At 54.8% G+C, this 12,030-nt stretch overlaps 2 protein-coding genes and 1 long non-coding RNA gene across 6 annotated transcripts; 1 reads left to right on the top strand and 2 right to left on the bottom strand.

Moving 5' to 3' along the window:
- Nucleotides 1–518: 518 nt before the first annotated feature.
- Nucleotides 519–4,388, top strand: UBE2C (ubiquitin conjugating enzyme E2 C). Of its 4 annotated transcripts, none has more exons than XM_015065437.3 (6): nt 724–890; nt 1,441–1,468; nt 2,219–2,305; nt 3,302–3,506; nt 3,622–3,681; nt 4,146–4,388. In XM_015065437.3, the coding sequence occupies exons 1-6, from the start codon at nt 790–792 to the stop codon at nt 4,202–4,204; spliced, it is 540 nt and encodes a 179-aa protein (XP_014920923.2). In that variant the 5' UTR covers nt 724–789; the 3' UTR covers nt 4,205–4,388. The 4 variants fall into 4 exon arrangements, with proteins under 4 accessions (XP_026926017.1, XP_014920923.2, XP_014920924.1 ...); XM_015065438.3 differs by lacking the exon at nt 724–890 and adding an exon at nt 906–1,089; XM_053199890.1 differs by lacking the exon at nt 724–890 and adding an exon at nt 1,130–1,255.
- Nucleotides 1,916–6,725, bottom strand: LOC128311109 (uncharacterized). The gene is made up of 3 exons (XR_008289082.1): nt 5,677–6,725; nt 4,943–5,017; nt 1,916–2,498 (listed from the first exon to the last, which is right to left on the bottom strand). It is a non-coding gene; the product is annotated as an uncharacterized LOC128311109 (long non-coding RNA).
- Nucleotides 6,726–9,164: 2,439 nt separating this feature from the next.
- On the bottom strand, nt 9,165–11,886 carry TNNC2 (troponin C2, fast skeletal type). Its single transcript, XM_015065435.3, has 6 exons — nt 11,780–11,886; nt 10,296–10,347; nt 10,017–10,160; nt 9,810–9,924; nt 9,505–9,641; nt 9,165–9,339 (listed from the first exon to the last, which is right to left on the bottom strand). Exons 1-6 carry the CDS (start codon nt 11,780–11,782, stop codon nt 9,308–9,310), a joined length of 483 nt encoding a protein of 160 aa, XP_014920921.1. The 5' UTR covers nt 11,783–11,886; the 3' UTR covers nt 9,165–9,307.
- Between the last annotated feature and the right edge of the window lie 144 nt (nt 11,887–12,030).

The following is a 12,030-nucleotide window of genomic DNA, read 5'->3' as shown; positions in this document are numbered from 1 at the left end:
AGGCTGGGGACATCATGTGCTTTGTTAACCTTCCCTGTCTCTCTTATTTCTTCATCCCCTAAGGTATAGACGAAGTGCCAGAATGTGATGGCTGGCACCATAGGGGTTGATGACAGACCAGAAAATGAGGAGAGGCTTTCATTACCCCCCCGTTTTACAGGTTAAGATACGAAATGTTGTGTTCGAGGTCCCAGAGGACGGTTGGAGAGCAGCGTTATGAGCCCGTTTCTAAGAGTCTCCTGGCCATCATTCCCCTCGCATGAGTTTTCAGAGGTCCCTACAGAGGTGCCCGGGACATTATAATAGATGGAGGAGCAGGGGTTTCCGGGTTGAGGGAAGAAGTACCAATGTCGACGAGACCCGGACGCTCCCTTCCCCTGGGCGTAGGGATCCTGGCTGACCGCGCCGGCGGTTCCCCGCCGCAACCCGGCGTTTGTCCTGGAAGGGTTCATCATCCCACGTGGACTTTTTCTTGGCCCTTTAATGGTCGGCGTTTTCCAAAGGCCACCAATCCGCTGCAGATCCGTTAGTTAATGGCGGCCTCTTCTACCAATCGTCGATCAGAAGTCTGTTCCTGCCGCCCAATAGTGGTACGCTGGAGGGTGGGTCTAGCAGTTGCGCAGTTACAGAGTGCTCTGGCGCTCCTCATTGGCTGGATCAAACCCAAGCGAGCCGCTGATTGGCTGGTGCCGCCGGAGGGTTACAATTCAAACGCGGGCGGGCGGGCCCCCAGCCCTGCAGTTGCAGTTGTGCTCTCCGAGTTCCTGTCTCCCTGCCTGCGCCGCCCGGATGGCTTCCCAGAACCGCGACCCAGCCGCCGCCAGCGTCGCCGCCGCCCGCAAAGGAGCCGAGCCCAGCGGGGGCGCTGCCCGGGGCCCCGTGGGCAAGAGGTGAGCGGTGTGGAGGTAACACTGGCCGTGCCCAGCACGCCCTGGGCCTTGGGGTCGAGACCTCGGACTTCCGGGCCCCCACCTCCTCCTTGAGCGGGCAGATACGGGGACAGGAGGGCACTCCGGGAGCTCGGGCCGCCCTGGGAGGGCCTCCCGAAGGAGGACGAAGGGGGAGGCAGGCTGCCAGGATCCTCCGCGGGTAAGCCAAGATGAAAGTGTGACTGGGACCTTCGGTGACCTGGCGCGGGGGAGAGTGGGGACGGAAGTGGGTAGAAATTGGGACCCGGCACGGGGAGAGACGTCAGAGAAGCTGAGGGAGTTAAGAACAAGCCAGACCGCCCTGCGGGAGCCTGGAATTAGGAAGGGTGAGGACTCACTGGGACCCTCCTATGGAAGTGGAAATGAGTGTGTGCCCCCGCTGAAGTCTGACCTCGGGGTAAGGGAACCCTCCATAACAGCTCCTCCAGAGAGATTGGGGTGGGGGGAGAAGCACCGCCTGGAGCCCTGGCTCCTCCAGACTCCCAGATGACTCCCAGCACTCATTTTGCAGGCTACAGCAGGAGCTGATGACCCTTATGGTGAGTGACTACCTGCCCAGACCCCCAACCAGTTCTTCCACCCTCCACCTCCCACTCACCTCCGCTAATCAGCGACTTTCCTACATCAGGTTCTTTGCTAGACATAGTGCAGGGGATTAAAACATGAGTCCAGTTTGCGCCCTTCTGGGAAGAAGTTAATATACCCCACCTACACCTTTCCTTCCAGCAGTGTCTACTCCACATCCCACCCCCACCCCCACCATGAAGTTCTCTCTAAAATACAGTTCCCTGAAACCATACAAGGCTTTCCCTCTATCCTGCCTGGTCCTACTTCCTTGCCTGGAGATTTACCCATACCCTGCTCTCCACCCTTAATATTCTTAATCCTGTCATACTTTGAAATGCTTCTTCCCAGTTGACCTTGTCTGCATTAACCCTGAATATCAACTCAAATCCTTCAGTGCCCCTATGTAGATCTAATGGAGGCTTTGTGTGTAACCAGCACTCACTGGCATGCTCAGTTAAATTCCCAGCATCCAACAAGATTGGAAGTACAGAGCTCCCTTCTGCTTCTCTGCATAACCCCTCTCTCCTTAACATACCCAGTACCCCTCCCCAAAGGGGAAGGTTCAGCCCCCAAGAACTGAATCACTTCCCCAGAAAAGCCTGTCAATTTGGTCTGGTTGCTTTATTTTGGATCAAAATGTGATGCGCTTCAGAGGAAGGAGTTCACCCACTGACCCCTCAAAGTGTAGTCTGCAGCCCAGCAGGTGTTGTTTCTTCCCCCAGATGTCTGGTGACAAAGGAATTTCTGCCTTCCCTGAATCCGACAACCTTTTCAAATGGGTGGGGACCATCCATGGAGCAGCTGGCACAGTAAGTGTAGGGTTGAGGTTGGTGAGTGTGACTTGGCTGGGTCTGGGGAGAAATCCAAGTGCAGGTCAGCTTCAAGTCTTCAGCCTGGCAGGACGTTCCCCTGTTGTGTTCTTGTGCTCTGAGCCTATGGCCTCGTCTCTCCCTCTGTACAGTAAGAGGTTGGGTTTAAAGCAGGGCTTCCCATCTTAAGTGCCTACAGGGGGCCAGACAAAAAGGAGAATGGAGGGTACATGAGGACTTTGGCCGATGAAAGGGCTCAAGTAAGTCCCAAGATGGCAGCTTGCCATTGCTGCACGTCTGGGTTTTGGTTGGTGAGTTTTGGGGTATTTTATTTTTAATTTTTTTTAATGTTTATTTACTTTTGAGAGAGACCGAGACAGAATGCGAATGGGTTAGGGGCAGAGAGAGAGGGAGACACCGAATCCGAAGCAGGCTCCAGGCCCTGAGCTGTCAGCACAGAGCCCAGTGCAGGGCTCAAACTCACAAACCGCAAGTTCATGACCTGAGCCAAAGTCAGACGCTTAACCGACTGAGCCACCCAGGCACCCTGCTCCACATCTGGTTTACGATTAGTCAGAATCCACGAGTGCCTGGCTGGCTCAGTCAGTGTAACGTGTGACTCTCGATCTTGGGGTTGTGTCTATACCCACGTTGGGTATAGCGATTACGTAAAAATAAAATCTTTTAAAAAATAAAAAAATCTGAATATATGTCTAAAACATCCTGGTTTTTACATGTTAGTATCTAATGTTATAACTGACTAAAGCACAGCTGTGGTAGCCCTCAGGATGCCAGTTTACGCCCCTTATCTGTAGGACAAGGATCACTGATGTCCCTGCCAGATATGCGAGAAAGAACCAGAGCCATTGCAACACTTTGTCTTTTGTCAAGTCCCAGATAAACTCAAAGGTCCTAGCAAGCCCCTTTCTGGGGCTTGGGTTGGGCTGTGAGGCTCAGGGTGGGAGGTATACTCCCCACCTGTTTCTCCGATGCCAGGTATACGAGGACCTGAGGTATAAACTCTCCCTGGAGTTCCCCAGTGGCTACCCTTACAATGCGCCCACGGTCAAGTTCCTCACGCCCTGCTACCACCCCAACGTGGACACCCAGGGTAACATCTGCTTGGACATCCTGAAGGACAAGTGGTCTGCCTTGTATGATGTCAGGACCATCCTGCTGTCCATCCAGAGCCTGCTAGGAGGTGACTTCTGAGACCAGCCCGTCCCCTGAACCCAGGAAGCTGTCAGGCCTCCCGGGATTCCCCCAGGCCAGCCTCTTCTACCCCTACTGATCATTCTCTTTCTGTCCGTCCACAGAACCTAACATCGATAGCCCTTTGAACACACATGCTGCTGAGCTCTGGAAAAACCCCACAGGTGGGTCCTCCATCCTTTCCCAGCACCGGGTGATCCCTCCCCAGCCTTCAAAGGCTCCCTCACACAGAAGGATCTTGGTGACTTGGGATTGTGTCCTGAGGACTGGGTTGGGAGTGGATGTCAACCTAGGGAATCCACTTCTGCCTCTGCCTTGGTGTTTTCTGATTTGCCTGTTTGCTATAAAAATCAGGAAACTCTTTCCACGTTAATGTAGGTTGAGGGGCTTTTTAAGTAGAAGGCAAAGCTTTGTGCAAACGATTTGCTCACTGAGGCCCCCCAGTCACCTCCCCAGCCTCACTGGAAGCAGAACCCCTCCCCAAGACCTGACTGGGTGGGCAGCAAAAGGGACTCTGTTGTACTAAGAAATCCTCTCCAGCTCCCCAGATTTCGTACCCTTGCTTGCCCTCATGTGCATCTTAACCCCTGTCCCCACCACTCCCTGATACCTGCCTGTTCTCTTTCAGCATTCAAGAAGTATCTGCAAGAAACCTACTCAAAGCAGGTCTCCAGCCAAGAACCCTGACTGTCTAGCCTCTTTCCTTGTATTGTCTTTTTATTTTCTCCTTAGATGGTCTGTCCTTTCCTTCATTTCTGCCTAGGACTCTGTATCTTAAACTGTGGTGTTATTTTTGTTTTGTTTCTGTTTTTTAAATTAAGTGTCTGGTTGAGCCCTTGTGATGAATATATTAAATAAATACATTGGTTGGTTTTTTTTTTTTTGTTTTTTGTGTACAAGTTGCCTTGTAATTTCCCCAGGGTTGGGAGTGTTCAGCATGGGTGGAGTAGGGTCCAGGCCCTTGCCCTGCTCCTCTCTAGGGACTAGAAGCAGCTGAGAGGCTGTGTGGCTGCGCAGGGGTGACGAGGACTCGTTCCTCTATGAGCTTAGTCATTTCATGACTGCATCTGATTCCTCCCCTGTAAGATGGGTCTCACAAAATGCCTCTGTAGAGTTGTGACATGAACCAGGGACGTCAGTGGATACTGGAGCTGCCCAGCTGAGTTACAGATGAGGCTGAATGAGAAAGCGTGTACGGGGGCGCCTGGGTGGCTCAGTCGGTTAAGCGTCTGACTTCAGCTCAGGTCATGATCTCGTGGTCCGTGAGTTTGAGCCCCACGTCAGGCTCTGTGCTGACAGCTCAGAGCCTGGAGCCTGTTTCAGATTCTGTGTCTCCCTCTCTCTGACCCTCCCCCGTTCATGCTCTGTCTCGCTCTGTCTCAAAAATAAATGTTAAAAAAAAAAATTAAAAAAGAAAGCGTGTACGTGCACACATGTGCACACACGAGGGGGTTGGGAGGTGAGGACCAGCCACCTACTTTATGGCGGGATGTTCTGGTCCTGAAAAAGGAAAAGGAAAGCACTCAGCTCACCCTAAGCAGGCCTGGGGTCTGGGAGACAGCCCGGGAATGCCTCTTCCCGGGCAGAGACCTCAGGACAGCTCCCGACTCCCCCCTTACCCCAGGCCCCCCATGCCCCCACTCACATTCACCCACTCCTCACCAGCGATTCCTCCCGCTCCTGCACCCACTGGCCCAGGCCCCCAGCCCCTAGGCCCTCTCCATTGGCCTGTCACAGGCCCCAGCCTTTGGGGCCCTGAGAGGAAACTCCTGTGCTGACCAGCTGGGGTCTGGGCAGGGGGAAGGGTGGAGTAAGGTGATGGCCCCAGCCCAGGTACTGCAGGAAAATCTCCAACGTGGACCAACACAGCAGCAAGATGCCCTCCAACACCGCCTGGGTCTTGGCCTCACCCAGCTCTGTCAGCAGCTGACTGTGCAGGCCTTGGGGGGGGGGGGGGCGGGGGGGGGAGGCATCAGGAAGGTTCTCACTTTTCTCTTATTCCTGCCAGCCCAGGCTCCTTCCCTGCTCTGTGCCCCCATGGAGCAGGCAGGTGACAAGTGGCCTGGGGATCTGGGATGGGATTTGGATGACACTGTGTGGCTAGCTCTCCCGGCAGTGCTGCCCAGTCGGATGTGCAGAGAAGTCTGCCTGGGCTCTACCTCCAATGCAAATGCTGATTCAGTGGGTCTGTGTGGGGCCTGAGGGTCTGCATTCCTCCCGAAGTTGAAGATGAGAAGATGAGCGGTGTTCTCAAGGCGTGGCCCTTCCACCTGGAACTTGTTAGAAATGCAAATTCTTGGCCCCAACAAGCACTCCGGGATTCTGAGGCTCTCTCAACTTTGAAAATACCTGACTAGAGGATGTCTAAGAAGACAGCTCAGAAAGTAGCACTAAGATGGTTCTTACTAAATGCTGGCCAAGGCAGGTATATTTTTTTGTCTGCATTAGGAGGCTTCTCTCCACGTGGTCCTTGATCCAATTGTTGGGCCACCCAGATGGCCACATGGCCTGCCTTGTGTCAGTCACAGGGGTGGACTATAGCTCAGAACCAATCAGAGTGTTCCTTAGAATTAATCCCTGGGAGAAAGTAGAATGATTTTACTAACAGGGTTGCTTAAAAGAGGAGGGAGTCTGGGCAGCTGGTGCAGACAATTGCAGATGGGAGAAAGCCAAGCAGCGGCCAGTAGCTGGGAGATGGAGGTGACATTGAGACTGGCCTCCAGCTGACGCCTTAGCATCCCAGTTTCGTGAGCCAGCAAATCCCTTTTTAGTTTAAGTCCATTTGATTTAGGTTTCTGGCACTTGCAACAAGACGGAGAAGGTATTGTTCCCATTCGCCCCATACCATTACTGAGTGCCTGCAGTACAAGCCCTGTGCTTGGGGCTGGGGATCAAGCAGGGGAAAAAACACAGTCCTGTCCTCAGAGGCTGAAGTTCAGGGGGCAGACAGGCAGGTCAGTGGGGGTTGAATAAGTGCCATAAGAGTGGTGGTTAAGAGCTCAGACCTCACAGGCAGAACAATTGTTAGAATCCCCACACCCCTCCGTTACTTGCATACATTTAGACTAAACCACTCTGTAAAATGGAAATATTAGTAGCTACCTCATAGGATAGACAGACCTTAGAGTAGTGCCTGGCATGTGGTAAGCCCTCCTTAGATGTTGGGTACTATGAAAGCTCAGAGGTGGGGCACAAAGACCAGGAGAATCAAGGAGGGCATAGTGGCATGGACGTCAGGTCGCAAAGGGCTTGTAAGGCCTTTAAATTAAAGGTCTTTGGGGCGCCTGGGTGGCGCAGTCGGTTAAGCGTCCAACTTCAGCTCAGGTCACGATCTCGCGATCCGTGAGTTCGAGCCCCGCGTTGAGCTCTGGGCTGATGGTTCAGAGCCTGGAGACTGCTTCCGATTCTGTGTCTCCCTCTCTCCCTGCCCCTCCCCCATTCATGCTCTGTCTCTCTCTGTCTCAAAAATAAATAAACGTTTAAAAAAAATTAAAAAAAAAAAAATTTAAAGGCCTTTACCGAGAAGGTTCTGGGGCACCCGGGCGGCTCAGTCAGTTAAGCGACTGACTCTTGGTTTCAAGCTCAGGTCATTATCTTATGGTTCATGAGTTCGAGCCCCACGCCAGACTCTGCTGATAGCATGGAGCCTGCTTGGGATTCTCTCTGCCCCTCCTGCTCTCAGTCCTCTCACTCTCTCTCTCAAAATAAATAAACTTTAAAAAAGTAAAAATGATAAAATACAGGGGCTTTACCTTGAGGCACCTAATAAAGCCTTGAGTAGGACTTGGTATCAGAAAGCTGCTTCTGGCAGCCTTGAGGGGAGGGAACGGCCAGGAGGTTAACTACTGTTCTGAGTCACAACACCGAGCGGGCTCGGAGAGGACGGATAAAAGAGTAAGGAGACAGAGAAGGAAAGCAGCAGGCCAGAGCAAACTGCGGGTGGGAAGGCGGCTCCAGAACTCCAGGGTGCCATCTCTGAGATGGGGAATTTATGAGATTAGAGCAGGACGGGTGTGAAGTTCTAAGGGCAGCTAGGGAGAACTGTCCACAGGTAGGTGGTGCCACAGTTAAGAGCCTTGCTCCTGTTTCCACATGTGTGTGCCCGGGTACGTCATCGCCTTCCTCCGCTGTAAAACGGAGAGAACAGCCTCTGCCTGCCTCTAGGGTTGTGTGCATCAATCAGACAGGCCCGCAAGGCACGGCACACAGCAAGCGGTCCTGGTGATGAGTGCTGACCCCGGCTGGAAATAGAAACTGGGAAACATGAATGCCTCAGAAAGGGGAGCCAAGAACACGAAGGAACTGGAAAGGGAGGACTGTAGCGATGAATAACCGCACAAGTCAGGGTTTCAACGTGGTAGTAGTGATATTAATAACGGCATTAGTGGGGCTCCTGGGTGGCTCGGTTGGGTTAAGCGTCTGACTCCGGCTCAGGTCAGGATCTCACTGTTCAAGAGTTCGAGCCCCACGTGGGGCTCTCGAAGGTACTTATTTGTTAAAATAAACATTTAAAAATAATAATAGAATTAGTACGTGTCACACTCTGTTCTAAGCGCTCTGCACTAACAAACTAACTTGTTCTCACAACCCTGCAAGGTTGTGATAATTCTCATTATCCCCATTTTACAGAGTAGGAAACTGAATTACAGAGTGGTTTGTCATGGCAGTGAGGGTTCAAACTCATTCAGAGGCACCCTGCCTCTAAAGCTAAGGCACCACTGCACGGCATTAGATTTGACCTGCTGCCTGCTGTGATTGAGTCGTGCACAAAGAGTTACAGAAGCCAGAGCACAGCCAGTGGGAGAAGGGATCAAGGGAGAAGGTGGTGTCTGAGCTGGGTCCTGGTATCTTTGACGTGGTATCTGAGCTGGGCTGAGAAACTTGCCAGGCTTTTTAGAGGAGGAAGGCCATTCCAAGGAGGGAGAAGGCAGGAGCAAAAGCCAGAAGGCTTGAAAGTGCACCCCCACTGTCCAGGGCAGGAGTGACAAATCGCCCAGCGTGACTGGAGCCCAGAGGGGAGGGAAGGAGGGGAAAGGAATTTGGATTGGATTCTAGAAGCAATGGGGAGCCTTGAAGGTCTTTCAACGGGGGAGGAGCAAGGTCAAATTTCTTTTGGCTCCATCGTGCTGACGGCCGTGTGTTGAGCGCGTTGGCCGGGACTGGAGGCAGGGGTCCAGGGTGGAGACGAAGACGTCAGAACAGACGAAGTAGAAAAAGTCACGCAGGAACGAATGCTGCCTGGAACGGACGGATACTCCCCTTTCCCTCCCCACCCCGGCAGTCTGCACCGAAGACCCAAAAAGGCTCCAGAAAGGAGGGACGGTAGGGAAGGAAAGGGGCCTCGGTCGCCTGCGGCGCCCTCACCCTACCCCCATCCCAGGCACCCTCACTCACCCCGACAGCCCCAAGGCCCCGGCCACCCTCCTCCAGCGCCAGGCGCCACCGCAGCCCGTCGGCCGAGCTGCCCACGCCCAGCGCCAGCTACCGGGAGCCGGCCGGGAACCTGACCAGCGCGTCGGCGCGTCAGGCAACTCGGGTCGCCCCTCCTCGGATCCCAAGTGCGCTCGGGTGGCGCCCTGGACCACGGCCCAGCCCGGCGGGCCATGACACCCACTCCCCTGCTCCTCCCCTCACTCAGGCTACGTGCTTCTCAGCGTCTGTTTTTATTCTTTCTGGACACAGAGCCAGCAGGGGCCGCGCCTCCCTCCCGGGGCGGAGAGTGGGACGGGGCGGGGTGGCACCGCCCCGGCCCGAGGGACGCGCGGTCGGGGCAGAGGAGAAGCCGGCTTCTTACTGCACGCCTTCCATCATCTTCAGGAACTCTGCGGGGAAGGAGAGGGGGAGGAAATCTTGCACAAAACCGCCGAGAGCTCCCCACCCTGCCCACAAAGCCAAGGACGTTCATGTGGGTGCCACGCCCCGGACGTTCCCGCGTGGCGCGCCCCCCGGCCCCCGGCCCACCGCCACCAAGCTGTCGCGGCCCTCACCGTCGAAGTCAATGCGGCCGTCGTTGTTCTTGTCACCGTCTTTCATCAGGGATTCGATCTCGTCGTCCGTCACGTGCTCCCCGGAGGCCTTGAAAATCTCAGCCAGCTCTTCCGCATCGATGTAGCCGTCTGCGTTCCTTTGAAGCGAAGGGACAGAGTAGGGCTCAGGGCAGGCAGGGGCGAGCTGCCCTGGCCACGTCGACGCCTCCCCTCCCTCACCGCCACCCCACTCCGAGAATGTAAGTGCCCTGCCGGCCAGACTCGCCCAGCCCAGCGCCTTCTCGGCTCCCAGGCCCCCAGTGCACCTGTCGAAGATGCGGAAACACTCGGCCAGCTCCTCCTCGCTCTTCCCCTTCGCATCCTCTTTCATCTGGCGCACCATCATGACCAAGAACTCCTCGAAGTCGATGGTGCCGCTGCCTGTGGGGAGCAGGTGGTGAGTGAGCCTGAGCCCTGGATGCCCACCTCTCCCGCCACCGTCCCAGCCCTGCCTTGGAGGGCCACCAGCTCACCGTCCTCGTCCACCTCCTCGATGATGGCATCCAGCTCCTCTTTGGTGGGTGTCTGGCCCAGCATCCTCATCACCGTGCCCAACTCCTTGACGCTGATGTCCCCGCCACCGTCAGCGTCAAACATGTCGAAGGCGGCCTTGAACTCTGCCGGAGGAAGGAGGCAGAAGACTGAAGTGGGGCTGCCTGGACTGTCAGCCTCATACCTTGTCTCCCACCCTGTTCAAACACCGTTGCCCAGCACACATCCCCCCAACAGCCCGCCCGCCCACCTGCACTCACCAGCGATCATCTCCTCGCTGAGGTAGGACCGGGCCTCTGCCTGCTGGTCCGTCTGCAGAAGACGCAGAGTCAGAGAGAAGAAGGGGCAGACCCCCAAGCTCATTCTTGTCTCAACCCCATTCTCTTTAACCCCCTTCTGTCAATGCCCTTTGGTCTTCCAGAAGAACAATGCCAAACTAGCAACACCTTCTGCATGTTCTCACAGCACCTGGCCCCAGTTATGAAGGACTAGGGAGAAAACGGATTACGCCCAAGGTCTTCAAACTTGCCAGTCAGATGCCAAGTCAGGAATCCCTAACCCACTAACCTTGGGCAAGTCACTTATTGTAACTTTATCTCTTCTCAGCAGCTTCTCAGAGATGAGATAGCATTGGGGGTGTGAAAGGGTTTTGTAAAGTGCCAGCACTATTCCAGCATGATTTCCCACTTTTCCCTAGCTCCTGACAGAGCCTGGCACTGTAATAGGTGCTCAATAAACGTATGTTCTCAAATAAACAATAATGCAACGCAAAGTCGCTGAGCACCTACTAAGTGCCCATCAGGCCAAAGACTAGGCACTGAAACCAAGAAGATTCAGACACAGCATCCCTCCCCTCCAAGAACTTGCTGAGATGGAGATTTTAAGCTTCCTTCTTATCATTCAGTCATAGGAGTAAATACCACTCATGCTGGGCCGAATATAATGGGGGCCTTGTGGAGGTGAAAGTAAGATTTCGAGAGAGGGGATCTGGCCACATGCAAGCCAAGCCAACTGGCTATGGGGCTTTGGACTGAGGCTGGTGAGGAGGAGGGGCTGAGGTGGCCAAGGTGTTCTTTGGCGGGCTGGCTGATGCCTTCCTCCTTGCCCCCCCTCCCCTCCTCCCTCCTCCTTGTCCATGAAGGAGAGTCGGCTATTTTTAGTCTGGCGTGGGCCACAGCAGCTGTCCTCCAGGGTCTAGTTACCCCTTGAAGTGAAGTGGGGTGGGGGACCTCAGCAGACATAACAGCCCCAGATTAGAACCCCTCTCTGAGAGGCTGGGGCCTGTCCTCTTCTGCCCCTTCTCCTCACCCTTGAAGCTCTTGGACTTGAGACCCTGCAAACCTCCCCTCTTCCAGAAGAGTCTTCTCTCACTGGCAGTAGGAAGGTTTGGCAAGGCCTCTAGCCCACTCCTGCCACTGGCTCACTGGGTGACTCACTCTGGCCCTCGGAGTCCCCACCTCTACCATGAGAGAGACAAGCTAGGACCCCCTCACACTTCCATGACCAACACTGCCAAAGCCTCAGGTCTGCAGGGAGTTGGCAATACCCGGAACATCCCAGCCCTCCCCTTTCTAGAGAAGTCCAAGTCTTCCCCAGGCTTCCTTCTAGATACCCAGGCTCCAGGAACCTTCACGGTCCATCTTCAAACATCCAATTACTGGACTACAGAGCACCCAGATCTGGCCTGGAAGAGGTCCAGAGGTGCTCCAGCAAGCAAAGGGCTGAAGTCCTTTCTTGTCCTTACCATGGTTGCTAGTCACAGGGCCTCCTCTGCTGTAGGTCACCGCCTCAGACACTCCACCACCCAAAGTTGCCCTGGCCTGCTCCAGCCCCTAGGATTTGTAGGGGCTCCCTCCCCTCCCACCTCCCTGCTCCCCAGGACTGGCTGCCCCAGCCAATCAGATCCTGGGGTCAGTGAGTGCCTCCCCCCCAACCCCCGCCCCATCCCAGAGTCCTAGCCCATTACCTAATTTAGCCAAGGGCCCTTGCAGAGAA

The sequence above is a fragment of the Acinonyx jubatus genome, chromosome A3 (genome assembly GCF_027475565.1).
Source record: "Acinonyx jubatus isolate Ajub_Pintada_27869175 chromosome A3, VMU_Ajub_asm_v1.0, whole genome shotgun sequence".
NCBI lineage: Eukaryota > Metazoa > Chordata > Mammalia > Carnivora > Felidae > Acinonyx > Acinonyx jubatus.
This window is presented reverse-complemented; position numbering and strand designations above follow the sequence as displayed.

Bases quoted from the DNA above. Each gene is read 5' to 3' on its own strand.
- UBE2C (XM_027070216.2), top strand. From the start codon at position 534: ATGGCGGCCTCTTCTACCAATCGTCGATCAGAAGTCTGTTCCTGCCGC. The intron at 2,306-3,301 runs GTAAGTGTAGGG...CTCCGATGCCAG, and splicing joins TCCATGGAGCAGCTGGCACA to GTATACGAGGACCTGAGGTA. The intron at 3,682-4,145 runs GTGGGTCCTCCA...GTTCTCTTTCAG, and splicing joins GCTCTGGAAAAACCCCACAG to CATTCAAGAAGTATCTGCAA.
- TNNC2 (XM_015065435.3), bottom strand. The intron at 10,161-10,295 runs GTGAGTGCAGGT...TTCCTCCGGCAG, and splicing joins CAGCGAGGAGATGATCGCTG to AGTTCAAGGCCGCCTTCGAC. The intron at 9,642-9,809 runs GTGCACTGGGGG...TTCGCTTCAAAG, and splicing joins TGTTTCCGCATCTTCGACAG to GAACGCAGACGGCTACATCG.